A 21,945-nucleotide genomic window follows, 5' to 3' on the forward strand; every position below is an offset into this window, starting at 1 on the left:
CATTTAATCTGGATAGAGTACTGGTTAAGGGCTCTGCGTTTCACATGGGTTTAAATCCTGGCTAGGGTCAGTACCTATTCGGTAAGGAGTCCTTGGGCAAGACTACCTAACACTAAAGGGTGGCCTGTTCAGCACGTCATTAGTAGCTGCAGCTCTCAAACGCTTTGAGTCCAACAGATGAAAAGCGCTATACAAAATGTTAGAATTGGTTTACGGTACAATTTCATGATCAATTGTTTCTAGTCACTGTGGTAATTCGATCAGAAACTATTGGTCATGCCCATTAATGGCTCGCCAATTCAACCAGATTCATAGGATCAATCCTGCTGTAAACACTGTATATAAATGCATAATAATAATGATTTCTGAGTCTGACAAAGGCTGCCCAGCCAAAAGCTTACTCTTATTCTTTAACCAATAAATGGTATCATCCTGATTCAAAAACTTCTTGATTTCTGCCATTAAGGTGACACTAATATCTTTGTGTCTTCAGGTTGTTGCACTGGGTGACGTTCCAGATGGGACGGTGGTGACAGTCATGGCTGGGAATGATGAGAACTATTCAGCTGAGTTGAGGAATGCTTCTGCTGTCATGAAAAATCAAGTGGCTCGATTCAATGATCTGCGCTTTGTTGGAAGAAGTGGAAGAGGTGAGTTACATTCTTCCCTTTGTTTATTTCCAAATTTAGGTAGGTTACACTTTTATGATTTGTATAATTATCCTGTGAAAAGCATAAACTAAATATGTTTTTGCAGAAGGTTTTTTTTTATTTTTTTTACTTTCTGAGGTGTCATCCTAATTTCAGTCAGTTTTGCAGAATGGAGAAGGATAAGAACCTCTAACAGGTTATAAGTAAAATAAAAGTTTGCCTTCTTAAAACAGAAGGTATTTGTGATAATTCAGGTTGGAGTGAGCATATGATGTCTCCCACAATGCATCACTGCTGAACATTTTAGTAACAGGGCTTATTGGTCCTTTGTAGCCCCTTGCACACACCAATGAGTTCTGGTTCACCATGAGCTTGCTGGGTAGTCTGTAAAGCTTATAAGTGGAGTCTCCTGCTGATGACATTTCCTTTACTTCCCGCAAATGTGACACCCATGGAGAGATCTTTAGGGATGGAAGTGAATGACAGCAGTAAAAGACTAACAGAGGTTATTTGTCTGACTTACAAAAAAGAAGTGAGGCTTATTCATTAGACATTCTTCAATGGAGTTGTGTTTTAAACAAATTATCAAGTACCTAAAAGCAAAAAATATGGGGAAAAAATATTGTATTACCTTTCAAATGTTGGTATCATTCACCAATACATTAAAAACAAGTCTTGCCCACAGGATCACTGCAGTTTTGTATAACTGAGAGCAGAAATTAATCCTGTTGCCTCTTTTCCACAGCGGCTTAAATTCTCGTTTGTCAAGCAGTTCAGCTTCCAAGCTGCCAGCCACAAGAGCCATTTGGCAATTGCATGCAGCCAAACGGCAGCATTTGGTAACACCGTGTATGCCATGTTTGACGCACTGTGGCATTACCCGAAAGCCAAAAATCATTTCATGTTGCGTCTGAGCACCATGGGAGAGGCGTCTGTCCACCACCATCACTGTCCAGTAGCAAACGCTAGCAATTTTTTAGCCAGTGGACGGGAGCAGCTGGCAGGCGGTGAATTCACCACCTTAAGTTGCTCATGTAAAACTGTTACTTGTAGGGCAAAGAAAGGGGTGATGAAATCACCATATTATCCCTCATCCACAGCTCCTGAAAGGGCCCTATATTATTATTATTATTATTTAGTAATTATATAGCGCCGACATCTTATGCAGCGCTGTACAGCATATATATATATATTGTCTTGTCACTAACTGTCCCTCAAAGGAGCTCACAATCTAATCCCTACCATTTTCATATGTCTATGTATCTATTATGTAGTGTAAGTACTGTAGTCTAGGGCCAATTTTAGGGGGGACCCAATTTATTTATCTGTATGTTTTTGGGATGTGGGAGGAAACCGGAGTACCCGGAGGAAACCCACGCAGACATGGGGAGAACATACAAACTCCTTGCAGATAGTGCCCTGGTTGGGATTCGAACCGGGGACCCAGCGCTGCAAGGCGAGAGCGCTAACCACTACGCCACCGTGCTGCCCATGGTGATATATGATTCCAGAAATGAATTCAGTAGATATACCATTGTCTGTATTATTTTGAACCCGATGTTTGATCGATTTTATGTTGAAATTGATCGGGAATCGGCCTGTGGTGTATGGGCAGCTGAAAGATCTCTCTCTTATCAGATTCAATTAGAGAGAGATTTGTCTCTTGGTCGAATCTGCCCATACATCGCTAGATGTATGGCTACCTTTAGCAATAGACCCTTTAAAAGCATGCATGTCAGGTGTTTCAGACAGACTGAAGTCTGACTGCATTAGCCACGTTTGTTTCGGGTGTGTAAGTCAGACACTACAGAAGTCAAAAATATCAGGACTGCCAGGCAACTGGTATTATTTAAAAGCAAATAAATATGGCATCCACCATATCCCTCTCAGTTCAGGTGTATTCTAATGGATGGAAGTAATTGGCTCTCAGACATTAAAAATGTGTTATAACCCACATGAGAGAAACAACTTGAACAAGTGTGGAACCTTTTAAAATAGTATATTTAGAGCCACATTTATAGTACATACAGCTTCTGAAATCAGCTCCATTTAGAGGATGGATGAGCTACAAGCCATTATCTCTGATAGGAAAATAGCAATGGGACATGATTTTTAAGCATTGTTAATCTTTGGCCCTTGTTCAATCCACTTTCTCCTAAGTTTTCTCTATGTGATATTTTTACACCTTATAAAAAAAATGAAAATACTACATTTTCATTTGTAGAATGATGAAAAGTTATTTTAAACAAAAGATGAAAATTGATCTCCTTTGAAAAAAAAATGAATTAAATAAGGCTCTTCATGTCCTTTTGATAGTGGAATACTGGTTGTTACCATGTGTTTCCACGGACATTACTTCACTGGTAATATTAGCAAGTGTTATTCAAGGTCCATGAGGTCCAGGCAAACAGTTCTGCAGAAAAACAGTGCACTGTTTTTCCTCAATGTTGAGCGCTTCACCTCGCTCTCCTCTCACTTCTCCTCCTACTCTGACTGCATGCTGTTAGTGTAAACACAGTACAAACATGCTGCCCCTGTAATCTCTGTGCCAGATGCAAATGTTTCACCTTGCTTCATGAGAGAACCGGCCCTGAAGCCAGTACATTTTTTTAGCTGCAAAACCTATTTTGACACAAAACATTATTCTGCCACTTTATTTACAAAATTCCACAGAATCCAGCACCACTCCTTGCTGAAATTCATTTTATTGGCTCAAAAGTGTTACAGAATTATATTAGCATTAAAAAATGCTGCTGAGTGGCTACAGCCTGCTGGTTCAAGCCACCTTGGCTCTTGGTCATGTCACACAGTACAATGGAATACAGCCTACAGCCACTTTATTTACTACGTTATCATACGACATAACTATACATATTTCCGGAGTTGTGCATTAGGGTCAGCCAATCAACTGTTAATGGTCTGATTTGGTGACAATCGAATCTTAATAGGTGCCCATCTGACTTCCTGGCCTTTATGATCTTTAATGTAAATAGAAATCAAACACAAGGGATTTTGTCAGCATATCCCCAGTGTTTTCAGAAATCACCTTTTCGCCTGCTCCTTTTCACCTACAGTAGACTATGGGCTTGATTCACAAAAGAGTGCTAACTGTTAGCACGGCCGTTTTCGCGCAAATTTTCGCATTGCGCGCAATCGCGAATTTTTCGCGCGAAACGATACATTTTTGGGTGAAATCGATATCGTTTTCATGTGAAAATTCGCGTTTGCGCGCAAAAACATTATCGTTTCACGCAAAAAATCGCGATCACGCGCAATGCGAAAATGGCCGTGCTAACAGTTAGCACTCTTTTGTGAATCAAGCCCTTTATGTTTATATACCAGTAGATCTGTTTAACAGACACCAGCAGTATTTGGATAGTGCAAAATACCCTTCTACTAGCATCGGATGCCTGTACCTAGCTAATTTTCTATTATGCTATGAGAATCATTTTCTTTTCAATATTTTGAGCATTTTGTTGATAATATTAATGAAGAAATGACAAATAAACTTGCAGATGCCAAAAAATAACAGAAGGAACTATTTAAATTAAAAACAATTTGTCATCAGAGCTGAGATGATATGTTATTCCCCTAGGCCTCTAGGCAACCCTCTTTCATGTACAACAACTTCCCTCTTCCATGTGCAGCGCATGTGCTGCCCTAACATGAAGCAGACTCCTTCCATGTGTGATATCCTCGCCACAGAGCAGGTGGATTAGGTGAATATTAACATTATCATGTGATGCATGGCTTTGGGATTGCATCCTATGCTTTGCCATTAGCAGACACCTGTTTGCAATGTTATGACTGGCACCAGTAACTTTTATGCCAATAGCACAATGGGCTCAGCTGGACCCTGACAAAATAGATGACAAAAGATTTTTTTTATCAGTTGGGGTTATTGATAAGGGTTAGGCATAGGTCAGGATGGTTCAGGAATAGGATAAGGAAGATAGTGTAGATCAGGGGTGCCCACACTTTTTTGACTCGCGAGCTACTTTTAAAATTCCCGAGCTCGAGAGATCTACCAACATTTAAAATAGCCAGGTATAGGTGCCCCCCATATAGATAGCTAGGCATAGGTCCCCCACATATAGATAGCTAGGTATGGGTGCCCCCCTCCCTCCACCAGCCACCGTTCTCCTCCACATTGTGCTCTCCTATCCCCCTTCACTGAAACCTCTGATTAGTGGCGACCAGCAGTGGAGAGGAGAGTGGAGGGTAACGGCGTGTATACTTGTAAAGCACTTCCTGTATACGTGTCCTTATCCACTGCAGGTCGTTGCTAGGTCACAGGTCTCAGTACTTCATGCCTCTCCGGTCATGCAGCGCCAGGCAGCGAGAAGAGATCTGACAATGTGGTGGAGGAGAGGGGCGGACCGAGGACGAAGGAGGTGGGCAGGGAAGGGGGTGGGCAGAACACGGCTCTAACTCGCTGTTCCTCTCCCTTTGCACCTATTGGCTGTGTGCTGCTCTGCATAGGGCAGCAGAGCAGCACAATTAAATGGTACGCCAGCGCTGCATAGTCAGCGTCTGGCGTACTATTTTAAAATGCTGACGCGATCTACCCAGCAGTTCTTCGCGATCTACTGGTAGATCGCGATCGTTGTATTTGGCAGCCCTGGTGTAGATGTTTCAGTTAGAAGGTTAGGGCTAGGCATAAGGCATGGGTTAATGCTGGGGAAGCTTAGGGTTAGGTATGTAGCCAGGGTAAATGTTGAGGGGTAGGGCAGGTATCAGAAAGAAGTTAAAGTCAGTGGGGCAGCTAAGGCTAGCTATCAGGAAGGAATTAACACTAAAGGGACAGGTTATAGTTAGGCAATTCCCGGGACTGATGCACCAAAATCACTGATGGAAACAGCATTGCAAACCCCAAATATATATTTTCCCTGCATTCTCGGTGACTTTCTTGACTGTTTTTCCAATTCTACCATGTCTGATGCTAGCCCAAAATATGTTTAATACACATTACCAATACTCTGATTATTGGGTGCTATTGCAGAATTCATAGGTAGCATGTGCAGCAGTCCCATATGAAGCTACCACATGCCAACATGAAGAAGCCTCCATTCCATGTGCAGCCCTTCTTTGTGTAGCTTCACATGTACAGAGGATGTTCTTTCATGTGCTGCATCCAACCTAGGCCAAGGTCTGTGTTTTGTTTTTCTTCAAAAATCTAGCCCTGTATAGTAGATACACCAGTGTGGCATTATCAACTCTGCTAAGAATTGCTGACTAAGTGAAGTTAGCTACAGTCAAAGACTGACCTAAAAATCATGGGATCCTTACCAAGCGCCCCCAAGTCCCAGGTAACGAGAGGTGAACTGAAATGACACTTCAATGTTCACTTGTGTTATATCTTGCTGAACCAAATATCAGATGTGACATTTAGGTGGAGGCTGGCTGTACACTGAGCTTATGGGTAACATAAGTATCTTTGACATTCAATATACTGCATATTTGGATAGCTTCATATTTCTATTTTTTTTTCTTAACACGTGTAATTGTATGTTTTACAGATGCCAGGTCCTTTACACTTTTGTAACATTTCTGCTTTCTTGTTTAGCTTGTTTTTTGTTTTTTTCTGAAAGATGCATATTTTTCTTTTCTTTTCTTTCATATTCGTCACTTAACTGGCTGCACATTGGAAAATGGAAAATCTCTCCTTTTATGAATTAAGCTCTTATTCCTGTATTTAATTATCCTGTTACAGTTTTTTCATGCTTCCAAAACAAATTTCCAAACCGGAATGCTGTATAATTCCAAGTCTTTCCTTTGAACTGACTCATCTTGTGCATATTGCTGTAATTTCAGAAACTCCAAAATAAGACCTCTGTATAGCTTCAAGTCTATAGGAAAAGCTTTTTCATACAGTTATTATTTGAGATGCAAACACTCTAATGTAAGCGTGCTAAATGGATATAAAAATCCCAACAAAAAAAGATGTATTTAGCATCATAAGGCTGTGAAGGCTGTCATACATGACATTAAAAATAACGTCTGATGGAATTCTCCTCACTGTCCTTACGGTGGTTGATGGAGTGGTGGAGAATGTAGCTCAGGTACAGAGAAGTGATTAACAGATAAACAGATGCATGGTGTTATAATGGTGTGCAAATCCTGCAGGGCACAGATCAGATTTTGTGTGCAGTGGCTGATTGACTGATACTTGATACTTCTAAGTCAGTATTTTGATTGGAAGACATTAATTGAGGGTCTGATCAAGTCTACTTTTTTACCACCATAGAAGAAAAGAAGAAACATGTACATCCTGTCCTAGGCAATTACAGTCCATAAGATCTAGTGTTATTTGGAATTTATTGCTTTACCTGTCAGGTCTACCATTCACTAGCTGTGCAAGAAACTTATTGAAATTAGAGGCTAGGGAACTTTGCCAAAGTGCCCCACAAACAGCTGCTTGTACCCATGGGTAGTCTTTACAAGGAGAATTCAGTTTTCATTAGAATATGGTAAAGTATATTGTTTATGAAATTAGAATGAGCAACAACCAATTAAATTGATTTTTGAATGTTTTAAAGAGAAACTCCAACCAAGAATTGAACTTTATCTCAATCAGTAGCTGATACCCCATTTTTCATAAGAAATACAATGATTTTCACAAACAGACCATCAGGGGGCGCTGTGTGACTGATTTTGTGCTGAAACCCCTCCCACAAGAGGCTCTGAATACCGCGGTACTGCTGGCAAACTGCCACAATGTAACAATGTTCAGAGACAGGAAATAGCTGTTATTAGCTGTCTAACAGACAGAGCAGCTAGAAACAGCTGAATAACCTGCCCACAGTAACAATGTCACCATGTAATAAATGTCAGAATGTGAATCTGGGAGAGGAAAGATTTTACAATGAGCAAACACTGACTAAATCATTTATACATAATTATGGTAAAAAATGAAGCACTTTTTTTACTACATTATTTTCACTGGAGTTCCTCTTTAAACTGTCTCCTGTTAGGTGATTAGGATTTACTAAAAGTTGACATTGCTTGCCCTCTAGGATACTCAAGTGGTACCCATTGGTGTCCCCTGATCCTCTCCAGTGCCAACTTGGTTCTAGTCTCTAATACTTGAACCTCCTCAGACAGAGGAGTGGAAGCTCTCACTTCTCCATGAATGGCAATAATCTTTGCATTGTGTTTCCCAATCTGATAGCCTATGGTCCAACCCCAGTCTTGGATGAACCTGCCAGACCAATAGAAGGGGATGGGAAACAAGTAATAACTGCTTAGGCTGACATTCAAAGAAAAGAGTAAGAGCATAATAGTGACACCTAGTGTCCAAGTCACTAAGTGCAACCTGCCCCACTCTTTGCATCTTAAAGTTTTTAAAAAGCACCCTACTATTTTTACAAAAGTTCAAAAGCTCCATGCTCTAGATTACAAAAGGTCTGTATTCACAAATGTTACATAAAATTATATTTTTGGAGTTGTTGGATATTTCCTGTCTAAATAGTTTTGGTTTTCTTTTCAAAGAAATATTTTGAACTGGGAATCAGACAATAGTTAAAACACTTTCTATTGCAAAGGGGAAAAAAACTATTAAAACTATGGTAATCCTCAACACTATTTGTTGAGATAGCAACTGAAAATTTATTTGACATGCCTGTTATTTAACCAGTCAATGCACAGGGTGCTGTGGGTGAGAGCTGTGTGTGAGGGATGGCTACATTGCTATGTTCCACAATACAATGCTTGCAAGAGCGATGCGATGATCAACATTAGACACATTTTCTACTGAAATATTATCTAATATCTACTGTTGCAAGGTAGTGGAAGAGGGAAATGATCAATTTCAGGAACACATCAATAGGTTATGTGATCTACTATTTAACACACAGTGGGCCTGATCCAATGCACTTTTTCTCCTAAGTTTTCTCCTAGGTGATAATTCCATATCTTATCAATAAATTGCATTTTAAGCCAGCAGCAAGCAAGCAAATACTCAGAATAATTTTGACAGGACTTTTTCACCTACTTTTGGTACTCTTTTAATTGCAGAGTGCTCAAAAGTCATCTTAAACAGAAGATGAAAAAGTATCTCCTAGGAGAAAACTTGGTAGAAAAAAGTGAATTGGATCGGGCCCAGTGTGCCTAGCCAACCAACCTGACTTAAACACTGCTAGCAAACAGTTTTAGTACTGCTTTCTACTCTTGGTTTACAAAGTTGCAGTGATTCTGGGGTTACTTTTTATAATGCATACACATTTTAAGGGTAAAATTTAATTTGTGCCTAAAGAGTGTTATTTAAGCATGACTATGCAGTGCTTGCCTATTAGCAATTAACTGACATCTATTTTTGTCTCTTTGTTTAAAGGCAAGAGTTTCACTTTGACAATCACTGTTTTCACAAGTCCTACACAAGTTGCAACATATCACAGAGCCATCAAAGTAACTGTGGATGGACCGCGAGAACCAAGACGTAAGTTCTTCCACATCATAAATGGAAGCAGGTTTCACCATCAAAAGATGGTACAAATAGTTTGCATTCAATATTTACATTTCTCAGAAATCTGTAAATGAAAAAAAAATATAAACAAACAAATTTGGTGTTTAAAGCAATCTTCCTACATAATTTCCCTTTTTTAGCTTATCAGTTCCCTTACTGAAAAGGAATGACAGGAGATGACAACATATTAATGCCACATTCCTTAAACTACATGGTTAAAAATTAACTCTTCCAAATGTAAAAATGTTCCATAAACTGTATTTAAAATAAATGTAAAATGACACACAAATGGCCTTAATCATAATGCTGTGCAGGTGGCAAAAGGTTGAAGCATAAAAAATAAAAGGCATGTCAGTAGACTAGCTGTAGCACAGTAATCAGCAATCTTCATACATAGCAACAATTAAAATGACCCTGAGGTGAAAGGGAAATGGAAGCTGCCACAGCCAAGCAATTGGAATACAGAAAAGTCCCTAATATCTGGCACAGACGTAGATTACCTGATCCCAGATACGTGTGCTTGCTGGTTGCCAAAAATAGCAAAACCTCCCCCCATGCAGCAGACACTACTCACTGATCCTCTGGTCACCGTCTTCTATACTTCCGGATCCTCCGGGCAGATGGGAAAGCTACTGGTGCTGCATGAAGTGTAGAGGACAGCCCCGGAGGATGCAAAGCTCTGCAAACCCCCACAAGTTCTGTTCCCTTTATCCCCCTCAGGCATGCCGGTTAGTTGAGATTTGGGACTTTGTTGTAGTTTTTTTAGTTTTAGACCTTTTATTGAACAAAAGGCAATAAAATACAGAACCATTACAAGCAGTGTCAATGCAAAACAAAAAATAAAAGCCAAATCATCATTAGTACTCCAGTATATCCTCCTAAGTGTCACCATAATTTTCTTTTTCCTCCTCCCATATGTAGAGCTGCACAGGGATGCATTATGCTGGCCTGGGTACACACGTTATGTTTTTTCGTGCGATTTTGCGACTCGATCGTTTTTTCGGCACGATTCCGCACTCGATTCTTCGACCGATTTTCTTATCCTCATTTGTTTTTCTTATCTTTTTCCATTCACCGCTATGAGAAATCGAGCATGGAAACGATCGGGAGCAATATCGGACATAACAGATTTTATCTATCTGATCCATCTATCGTACCCTGTGTACCTAGCATTAGAGAGACATAGCTACCTGTGCCAGCAGGCTTGTCCCCATGCAGCAGAAACTGCAGCTTTGTCTCTCAGCCCCTGCCAGCACCACTCTGCATTTGTGGGCAGAGCTCTTTGTGATGGCAGATTGGCACAGCGATGCAATCTACCCATCAGATGTCAGTGATCAACAGGTTGATCACAAATGTCATGTTGCTGACCAGGGACGCTTCTAAGGTTTTTGTGGCCCAAAGCAGCACATAAATTGCAGCACTCCACCCTCAGTCAGAGGCCTCTTCTCCCATAATAATAAGCAGCCAAAGTCATCATAGCCCCCCAACATAAGAAGCCCCTCAGGATAGGCAAGATAGCCAAAAGAGCTCCCCCCCAGTTATAGATAGCCACCCCCAGTAAGGGTAGCCGAGTCCCCCCCCCCCCCCAAATAAAAAGTAGACAAGGTGTCCACCCAGTATAGAATAGCCATCCCCAGTATAGAAAGCGAAAGGTATCCCCCCCCTTCTGTACAGGTCTTTGGTGTCAGTGGGGTATGTAGCTTTCTGATGCCTCCTACCCCCAATGCACACAGGCCTGGCGATCAATAACCGTGTAGCACACTTCAAATGCAGGAAGTGTGCAATGACCTCACTTCAGCATATGAAGTGGACTCTGTGCTCACTGCACCACTCTCCCCTCCGTTCACATTGCTCTGGTCTGAGGTCTCTAAATGAGTGATAGGGAGGGAGGGCGGTGGTGGGCTGGCTGTAAAAGTCATAGACAGGGTGGCCCTGTCAGCATAGGAGGCCCCTGCTGTGGCTGAGGCCCCAAGTGGCTGTTTGGTTTTCCTGTACTAAGCAGCACCGCTGTTGCTGACTTCTGCTCTACTGTTTCCTGAGTAAGGCTGAACTCTCGGATTCCGAATTTTGAGTTTGCCATCGGAATTTGGCAGTTCTGAGTAAGCACTCGAAACTCGAAAATTCTGCAATTCCGAGTACCGAATTCGCGTTTACATTGAAGTCAATAGTGCTAAATTCCGTGGTTAATTGTGAAGCCCCCTTACATGCTAGCCTATCATCACCAAATTTGGCATGTATATTAAGCAGATGAGTAGGAACACGGTAAAAAATATAGTGAAAAGACCTTATAGTTTTTGAAATAAACGATTTTAAAGTTTCATAGGAAACTGTGTTTTAGCAAACAATTCTTGTTTTAGCAAACAATTTTTTGTGTTTCTAGCTTATGCAATACAGATTGCAGAGGCTGTCTATAGCCATTCAGCCCCGGGAGTTGGGTGGGTGCGTGGGACCACTCCTGAGGATACTGGCGTGGGACCACTCCTGAGGATGCTGGTGTGGGATTATTGCAAAGTAAGTATCCCAGGGGTACCGGAGGTGGGGAAGAGCCCCTTGTCAATGGATTGGACAAGGGCTCTGGGGGAGAGGGGGAGGTTGGCCGTCCCTCTCCTCCAGAGCCCCCCCCCCCCATACCATGGACCATGTGGGCTGGTTTAGCTCAGGGTGCGAAGCCCCACGTGGCCGGGACTTTGCATTCTGGCTATCCCAGCCTGCATGGGGGACAAGGGGTTAATCAGGGTTGGGAGAGGGGACCCCACGCTGTCTGTTTTCATGAAATGTATACAATATGTATACAGAACTCGGAATGCAGTAACCTGTACTGCAGCAGTGTCATTTTACACAGTTTAAAAAACATTTTTCCTATGAAACTTTGAAATCGATTTGCTCAAAAACTATACGGACTTTTCACAAATAGCATGATAGCATGTAAGGGGGCTTTACAATTAACCGCAGAAGCTGGCACTATTGACTTCAATAGAAATGCACTCGGAACATGAAAATTCGGAACACGAAATTCGGTTTTCGCATGCGGTACACGGAATTTCTACGAAATCGGAATTCAGCTGTACCGATCAGCCCTGTTCCTGAGATCCTTCACCTCTGATATTGTAACTCTGAGGTAGCAAGATCCTCTTCTCTTCCCCTGTCATTTTGTATCACTGCACTGTAACCTACAATCATTACTAATTTAACATTGTATAATATGCTAATGCTCTATAAATAATGATAATAAAGACAGTTATGGTGCTCTGCTTTTAAATAAATGGTGGACTAATCATGTACAGTATACATCTGTTTAAAACATTATCTGTTCCTGTCTGTTTTAAGTTTTTTTTTACAAAACACAAAGATAAACTTAATACTTCTCTTGCTTACTTTATGGCAATTTCCAGTATAGCATAAGGACATCAAGATAACAGTGTGGTAGAGTGTGGTTGCAAAATGTACTACTATTCTAGTTACAAAATGTTAGCAGGGTTTCTATTAATAGTTTTGCTTGTAACATTTGAGCGGAAGTTACTTCAGAGGCACAGACTTTTTTTGTTCTACAATTTATGAAAATGCATTGATATTTGAAAATCCATAACTCAGAAAGCTTCCTAAAGTGACAGTTGTACATTTTCTCCACAATAGAAAAAAATGCAAAATGTTTGAAATCCTACAAAGGGCCTGACTTACTATTACAGTAGTATTTGGTGATAGCCTGTGATGCAGGGCTCCTTTCACACTATATACAGTACATTGCATTGCACATCCTGAAAAATAGGATCACAATGCAACGGTGATGCCTACTGCTGCGATGCAACCCATAAACTGCAGCATACAGTCCATAGACTTTATGCTTGTATTGCGTGCATTGCATGGTAACGCACTGCATGCTTTGAATGATCCTGTCAGAAATCATTGCATCGCACTGCAAAAGTTACAGTGTGAAGGCCCCATTGCAATATTATTGCATTTCATTGTTATGTGATTATACTGTCCTTTGCATCGCGACACAATAGACAGTGTGAAAGGAGCCAAAAATCCATACATTCATCATTGTGTAGAGGGGATACTCTGGCTAAAATGCATGTTTTAGTTATATACTGCTCTGCTTTGGAGAGGGGATGGGGACACAGTCATGGCTACATATGTGCCCTCATGACACAGCACTATGTAGTAGAGTGGGATACTTTGGCCGAGATGCACACAACCATAATTTCCATTTTGCTTTGTATCTTCCTAAACCACGCCACATATGCTGGATTGGGTGCTTGTTGTGTAGTGTATGGCAAATGGAACAATGACCTTAGACCTTTGCATTCCCTGCCCCGGCTTATACATGAGTCAATCATTTTTCCCACTTTTTTTAGGCAAAAGTTGGGGGGTTGGCTCATACACGGGTCGGCTTATACACGAGTATATACGGTAACTCCTTCTTTAACCTCTCCTGTATAATGAAAATGACCTCATCCTGTGTGATAGGACACGCGTGTATTTTCGCACATCCTTTTCCACACTATGTGCATCAGCGTTTTTCCACAACGGCTAGTTTAAAAAGTAAAGAAATTGCTTGGCTTCTGAAACACTGTCGATTGATATGTGCAGTCAGTTCTAATGTACTTTCACATTGTGCAAAATGCACCCGAATTTGGCAAGTGTGAACCCTGCCTTACATGATCGGCACAGAATTCTACATGTCTTTACTAATATGGAGATAGTAGGTAGGAGGTTTCGGAAGTGGCACACCTTGCCGTATGTACGCTGAGTGCATAAATGGGATACAAAGCAAACACCCAGTACAATCAGTAAGTCCAAGGTTGGTTACCACACCATAAGTAGATTTGCAGTATTTATTCCTCAATACATAAGTCAACACAACGTTTTTGTTTCTGAGCCACGGAGGGTCCCCTTCATCAGAAAGTGTAGACATACATCTGCACTAATATGGAGAAATCTGTAATATATATAGTAACTGTGATCTCTGACATTAGAAGAAAATGCAAAGAAATTCTGTCACTTACACTATTCAGTCATTGAAATTCCAGGAATCTACTAAAAAATAAAAAGGAATCAGAACTTCTTAGTTCCTACACTGACATAATTTCAAGAATCCTTTAAGAGGATAGTTTCCCTTACAGGGCTGGTCTTCTGGCATGCAGTGGCAATCTGCATATTAGATTGTGTAGGCATAGGAGTTCCCTCAATGTCAAGGACTGCAAAGCTGGATGAGGCTGAATCTGTCACACCATTACAAGTATGGCAAATAATTGAAAGCGATACCTATGTGTGAGGAAGTTTATAGTGAAATTCCTCATTAAGGGAAAATGATCAGAAACTGCTTCATTAAATTGAATATATGCAGAATACATGGAATTTCTAATACTAAGTTAAAAATAATAGCTTCATCACAGTATTCCAACAGACAAGTTTAATTTTATTTTATTGAAAAAAAACAAGCAGGCCCAAATCTCAGTGCACAAGAGCCTGCGTGTCTCCATCTCTCTGCCTCTGCTCAACTCCTAAAACCTTCAAAAACCTCTCTCAGGAATTCAACTCCTTTTTATACCAGGGACCAGCATAAGGGTTGCTAATGATCCTATATACTAACCGAAGATTATAAATATGTACAGGGCATGTGGGAGGCGGGTTTAGTGTGGGCAGGACAGTTGTGGGGGAAGGCTTAGTGTGGGCGGTGGCATAGTGCAGCAGCGGCTTAGTGTGGATGAGGCAGTAGTGGGTGATGGCTTAGTGTGGGAAGCGACATAGTACCGTGGTTGTGGTGTGTATGTGCAGCTGCGGGTGCGTCCATGCATACTTAATTATGCACAGGCGCACATTTGGGTGGCGGTTTAGTGTGGGCAGTGCAGTTGTGGGCGGTGGCTTAGTGTAGGTGGTAGCTTAGTATGGATGGCTGCTTAGTGCAGGACATAAGTCTTTTGAGTATTGTAGGTTTCCTGGTATGTAGCTAGTTTAGGGACAGTGACTTGTGTGACTGGCCAAGGATGCAGTGGAACCTTGTTACTTTTGCAAGTCTCAAATTAACTTGGATTTGGAACATCAGAAATATGATCGTAAATTCCGATTCTGTCATTTCTGTCTTGGAAATGATCAAGTCAAAATTCTGTGATCATCTCCAGTAATAGGTCTATGGACCCTTTACCAGTTCACAGAGCAAAGTGTACATTTTTTAAATTGTTCCAAGGAAAATATCAATATTGGCAATGTAATGCTGGGAATACACGGTTCGTTTTTGCCTTCGTTTAAACCTTCGATTCGTTCGGTAAACGAATCGAGTGTTGAAAACGTATGTGAAAATAGTCATAATCTCATTATAGTTTCGATTAATAGACCCCAAAAACGAACGACTAGTGATCGAACATGTTTGATATTATCTCTCTTTATCCATCTAATCGAGCCATTGGTAGGCTTGATGGCTGTTCAGATCGATTATATATTCGTTTATGCTAGTCCGTCCCTGTAAAAAGGGATTTTCGTTTCGTTTCTTTGCAGCCTTCGATCATTGGAAAAATGAAACCATCAGAATCGAAAAAAAAAACGAAACCGTGGGTGGTGATATTAACCGTATGACCGATTATTTCGGGATCGAAAAGGACAAAAGGCACAATCGAAACGAAGGTTTAAACGAAGGCAAAAACGAACCGTGTATTCCCAGCATAAGCTACATTGACTTTGACCCCCTGGAGGTTTATGACGTATAGACTGGAAAACATTACTGTGCACTAGTAATACTGTTAGTTTCTATGCAACTGTGTTGCATTGATGCTGAAAAGTCAAAGACTCAATGCCTGTAATGACAATGTCACTCACCAGTAATGTAAAAACTTTATAAATAGTGCAAAGTTACTGCACTTTATGCATGACAAACCTTCACTCTTTGGTGTCTTTACAGAAAAATATGAAAATGCATTTGCGTATTTCATACCGAAGTGTTGACATAGCTGAACAAACAGGAAGAACAAAAAAAAATGAATTTCCTTTTAAAAGCTGCTTGTTGTTTGAAATAAGACGTTTAATGTCATATGAGTCGTTTTAATATCATCTGCCAATAAAACATAAGAGACATTCAAATATATACTGGATGATGATTTCCAATGGGAATAGTTTCAAATTTTACAGATGTCAACGTCAGAACCCTAAAGTGCAACACCAGTGCAGTTATCAATGTTTTCAGGCTGACGTCTAATAACATTTTATTATATGTGATTGGTTTCACTATTTTCTGCAACTGTTGGCCAGAATCTGCTGCATGCCTGTGCTGTGTAATGTTGCCTTAGCTTTATTACTTTAGAATGTGGATAGCTTCTGAATATAGCAGGTCAGAGAATTGCCAGCTTTGCCTGAGACCAGAGATAACTGTGTGTACATAATTTGACCTACATCATGCCATTACATTTCCTTGGGACTTCTATCTGTGACCTTGAACTGTGATTAGGCTGAACTATATGCACTTGTAACTTACAAAGCAGCTGATTGTAAGGTTCCCTTGGCTCATTTATAGTGATGTCTGGCTTCCATGTATCATGTTTTCTGAGTTATGATTCTGGGTATTTAAGCTATATTCCCATTCCTTCCATGTCATTTTCCTTAGTACTGTATAAATAAACATAATTATTATCTTTAAGAATCTTTAAGAATGTTTTTTTACACTTGCTTTTTACACTGGTGTTATATGGTGTTTTTTGGCATTGTGGAATCTCTTCCTCTTGTCTGCTCTTGTCATCTCCTCCCACACACATTTTGAACTTCTCAAGAGCTTCTCCTTTCAATACATTTGACACTCCCCGTCTATATTTAATTTTAAGCAAACCTCAAAACTCACCTCTTCAGGCAAGCACACAATCTGACCTAGAATATGCCACCTACCCAATCCCAGTTCAGTCTCATTTTCTTCTTCCTAGTTAGGGCACTGCGGCTTACTGACTCCCCTCTCCTTTGGATTCACTCTCTATTCTCTTCTACTGTAAGCTTCATTGAGCAGGGCTGTCCCTACAAATATATAATTTACATTAAATCTAGTTATTGCCTGAGAGCACATTCATGATCAATTGCATATTAAAGTTTGTGTCTATGAACTTGCTCAGGTTTTTACCAAATTCTTATTTTAGATTACCAGTTCTGTATATTCCATCATATCCTGCTCAATTCTGAAAACAAAGAGGCATCCTGATGTGATTATTACATTATGTTATAAGTTATAACTGACTTGACTTGTTTTGTTTTTGCTACATTAGAATTGTAGATTACTTTTGTTGTTTGCTACATTAGAAGCTCTAAGACGACACCACTTAACACATTAATTTAAGTGAAGGAAGGAAAATAAATTTGTCAAGCAGATATTTCTCATCATTGAGTTTCGGCTGTGTTACACCATTTTGCAAGCCCATACTGACAGTCCTGGGTTCAGCTTGTTATTTCTATTTATTAACCAAATGCTTCTGTGACAATCCATACAGGCAAAGTCTAGACTACGCGTTGCCTGTCATGATATATGGAGGCTAAAACATAGATTCAAGTTCAGAAGTGAACAATATCGGCATGCATACCATAATAACTTCATATTACTCTAATTAATGACCTGATTTGAGGGGTTATAATTTAAAGGGTAAAATGCCCATGGAACCTCTGCGCTAAGAAACTCACATAAACAGTACCGACATCTACTGTATATCCCCAATGACACCCACGCTTCCTGTGACAAACAGACACATTGACAGTAGTATTCCCTACCGAAAACTGTCATTATTCTAACAGTTACTTGGGAATCTCTAAGGAATCAGCAGAATATTTCCCCCTGCACTCCATTTACTGATGTGACATTAACTACATCACAGGATGTGGCCTATAAGAAATAATGAGAAAGCTAATTGGTTTTCTCTTTCAGGACACATCCCTGGAGTAGGATGTCATTGTGGCTATAAAACAATTAGAAGGAAAGTATCTCATTTACACCCATGCTGTAAAAGAAGATAGCTCTGTTTAACAGCCATATGATTGCCTAATGTACTGACTGTGTCATCATTTTTAGAGAGGTGTCAGCTATGTCCACCAGCATATGCAGGACATCTCCACTTTCTTGTATGGATATTTGTCATTATATAGAGGACTCTGATAACCTCTTGTGAAGCTCTATGTTGATGTATCTATACTCATCTCATCTGCTGGCTCTGGTAAAGAGAGTTTCAGTACATACAGATTTTTGGCACCAGTAAGGCACTTGCACTTGGAACGCAGATGTTTATAAGGATGAATCAACTTCATAGGGAAATGCAAACATGTGTTTTGAATTGTATGAAAATTATAAGCTAACTTCCTCTTATTGTATTATCTGACACAATGCAAAATTAACTTTAGTTGTGGATTTGGTCCTGTAGCTTTTAAGTACTTTCAGTGGAGATGATATTGTATTTGTCGAGGAGTGGGTCTTATTTATAGGGAGTTCATTCAGCCATGTGGCTGGTAGTTTTTTAAGGTGTGATCAGACATTGAATGACTAGCTGAGGTTGGTTTACACAGGGACGTCATTCCACTAGGATTCTTCATCTTAATTCTCTTGGACCTGTTATCTTGTTGATCATGTAGACTTTCCCTGGATCTTTCTGCACTCCAGACTGGGTTTAACATACTGCTTGGCTTGGTGTGGTTGCTTTTCTAATGTCTACTGCTTTGAATTCAATTCTCCTGTTCTGAGACTGATCTTGTTGCCTACCCTACTTGTTAGACCTGGCCTGAACACCTCCTTTCCTGTCCCTGCTGAGACTATTCAACCTGATTCTGTCCAGTGTTTTGATTTTGATGCCTCCTTCTGTACTCTTTGGATATAGCATTTGGCACACCACCTGACTTCAATTCTCATTCTTTTGCTCTTTGTATGCCCAGCAGATCATAATTCCTGTTTACTTTCAACAACTCTAAAAAGATGGCCACTTGAATGATTGCTTTACCTTTAGTCACAATAGACAACAGTGTACTGTTGTTTAGCAGGAAAGTCTTACCCTGCAGTTAGGGGTTCTGGTGAGGATTAGGACAAACATTACAAGGTCTTCTCACTACTGCCAGTCCCAAAATGCATTGCCCATTTGCCCCATTCCCATGAAGCTGAAGGAGGGGGCTGAGAATACATTTGGTACATGTTTTGACAAAGTAAGTCTAACTTTCAGGCTCTGTCACATCCACAGTCTTTTTCCACTGTACCTGCCCAGGCGAATTAAAGGGCTTTTGGGAAAGCTCTCAAACCTAAGAATGCCTTCGTCTTGATCCTTTTGACCTACATGTTCCAAGCTTCCCCGAGGCCATTTTCACACTGCATATTGGCGGTAGTGGTGGGGTGCGGTCTAGAGACCATACCGCCAAAAACAGGCCTCCGGGGATTACCATGTTAGTACGCAGTAATCCCTGTCTGGCCACCGACCACGCACGAAGTGACACTTCCTGTGGCTGAAGCAATCACGTGCGTAGAAGAGTATTGCTAAAATATGCTTCCGCACATGTGGGATGCGCAGTGGTCATTTACAAATAAAACACGTTGCCTTAGACTTACATGACTTTCACTCTGCCCCACTTCATCACAGGTCGCCGCAGGAGTCACACGGTAACGTAGGTATTCGCTCGCATTACATAGGATACTGCCAGCACAGTGCACAGCACTGCATGCCATGCCATGCCATAAACTTTCATAGCATTATGCTGCGGCAAAATGCTGCACTGCGCCAGTGTGAAAGGCCCCTGAAGTCTATCTTACCTCAGACTTTTAATATTTTTCAAACAATATTTTTATTTACTGTATATTCCTATGTTACAAGGTCACTATACCAAAAAGCATTACATTCTAAAAACCGATGCATACACACATACAAAATGTATATGCGTCTGATGGATTGGAAGATACGTAGGAGCTGGGCTGTGCTTTATTTATTGTAATCTTTATAAAACTGACAAGCTGATGTGCTACTGATGAGTTGGTAGAACGTTATCCCCTCAAAGGGGAACCCTACTACTGCATTTGTTTTTTTGGCTCAAGACGGTAATGCTCCTTTTACACAATACCAGTTGCCTAGTAACCCTGATCTTTCTGGCATTAGTTATGTTTCAGTAACACACCTGAAACAAGCTTGTGACTTATCCAGCTAGACTTCAGTGAGAACCATCTGATCTGCAGACTTGTTCAGGGTCTATAGCTAAAAGTATTAAAAGCAGTTTATGGACAGTCAGGCAAGTCAGGCAACTTGCATTGTTTAAAGGACATGCGGCAAATATATCAACCTATATATCCCTCTCACTTAAGGTAACTCTTAAGAGACTTGTCACTCCAATGCTGCCTGCGGTGGTGTCCAGCTTATATTGCACAGGGTCCATGGGGATTTGCACTGCTGCTCAAGCAGCAAAATGACAGCAGCCACTCCAGGTTGCATTAGTGCTGTGGAAGTGGTTGGAATGCACCACTGCTCTTTCCACAGCCTCGCAGGGGCTAAGAGGGTTGGGAAAAGGATAAAAACAGCATTGCGATTCCTCTATGTAACATACCCCCCTAACCTGTCTGCAACACATCAGCCTGTCAACTTCATAGACCTGACAGTAAATGTACAACACATTTTACTCTTTAGCATATTTTACAGGCAATTTGACACATGTAAATTCTGTATGTATGTTTGCATGCATGTTCAAAAATTGTTATGTTTTCCTCCACATGCTCAAAAAAACAAATAACTTTTGTCTATATCTGGGGTATTGCTCACATATTACAACATTTTGGCAAACAGTCCATCATTTTATTAACCAAATCACTTCTGAACTGTTCACATTCAATATGAAAACTTTTCATTTTCATTTCATTAAAGCCTGTGTCATTTTTTATTTGTAATGCATCTACATGGGCCCACAGGCTTATATGACTGCTAGCTTCCCCCCCCCCTCCTTTCATTGCAGAGAGGCGACAAGTCAAAGGGGGCTATTTTCCACCTGACGCCTCCCTGCTCATTGATTTAGTTCCAGCTAAAAAAGAGGAGAGGCACGGAGCTGGCCGTGGTTCTGCCCCTCCCACATGGCTCCAACCCCAGTCCTGGCTGTGGCCTCACCCCCTCTTAGTCCTGGCCCTGGTTCTACCCCCTTCCCTCCACTGACTGGAGTGAGCACACTGAGTGAGAGAGAGACAGAGATAATCTCCTCTGCCCTATGCTGCAGTGCCCAGCATGCAGTCTGTCTTTTTAAGAATGGGAATCCTATCCTCTCCCCTGTGCTGCCAAGCACGGAATCTGCTTTGGTATGTATGCGTAAATGGCATGGGTATTTCTTTAGTTTCAGTAATGCCAACCTAAACTAGTTCAAAAAAATAAATAAATAGATTTTTACCTACCTGGGGCTTCTTCCAGCCCCTCGTAGTGTGTCAGGTACCCCTGTGCCCTCTGGCCACCCCCCATTCTCCCGCTGTCAGCTCATAAATATCTGTGACTGATGCTCCAGTCATGCCTACTGCTTATTCGCAGAACTGTTCGTGCGCTCCCATCGCCAAGAGCGTTCAGCGCATGCATAGTTCTCAAAAGAATGAACCGTGTATGTGCAGAATGCTCCTGGGTTAAGATTAGGCACCACCAGGCAATTTTAGGGTTAGGCAGAGCCAGGGTGGGTCTTTAGTGTTAGGGGGCCTTCTGGCTATTTATACTCTGGAAACATGTCTGTCTGGGACTTAATCCCTCCCTAGACAACATCCATAATGCCCAGCGGGAGAAAGGATTGGCAGAATCTCAGATCACACCTTTCTTACATAAGACATGAGTGAAGGCTAAGGGATGCTGCTATGATGTATTACCCCAACTATGGCAGGGAGGAAGA

General features: G+C 41.0%; 1 protein-coding gene across 1 annotated transcript in view; it reads left to right on the plus strand.

The window, feature by feature from the left end:
• Positions 1–21,945, plus strand: part of RUNX3 (RUNX family transcription factor 3) — a 59,307-nt gene that overhangs the window by 5,338 nt on the left and 32,024 nt on the right. The window contains exons 2-3 of the mRNA XM_068268959.1: positions 494–650; positions 8,983–9,087. Of these exons, the coding sequence (XP_068125060.1) occupies positions 494–650; positions 8,983–9,087 (262 nt within the window). The remainder of the gene's footprint in view (positions 1–493; positions 651–8,982; positions 9,088–21,945) is intronic.

Source organism: Hyperolius riggenbachi, chromosome 2, assembly GCF_040937935.1.
Source record: "Hyperolius riggenbachi isolate aHypRig1 chromosome 2, aHypRig1.pri, whole genome shotgun sequence".
In the NCBI taxonomy this organism is placed as follows: Eukaryota; Metazoa; Chordata; class Amphibia; order Anura; family Hyperoliidae; genus Hyperolius; species Hyperolius riggenbachi.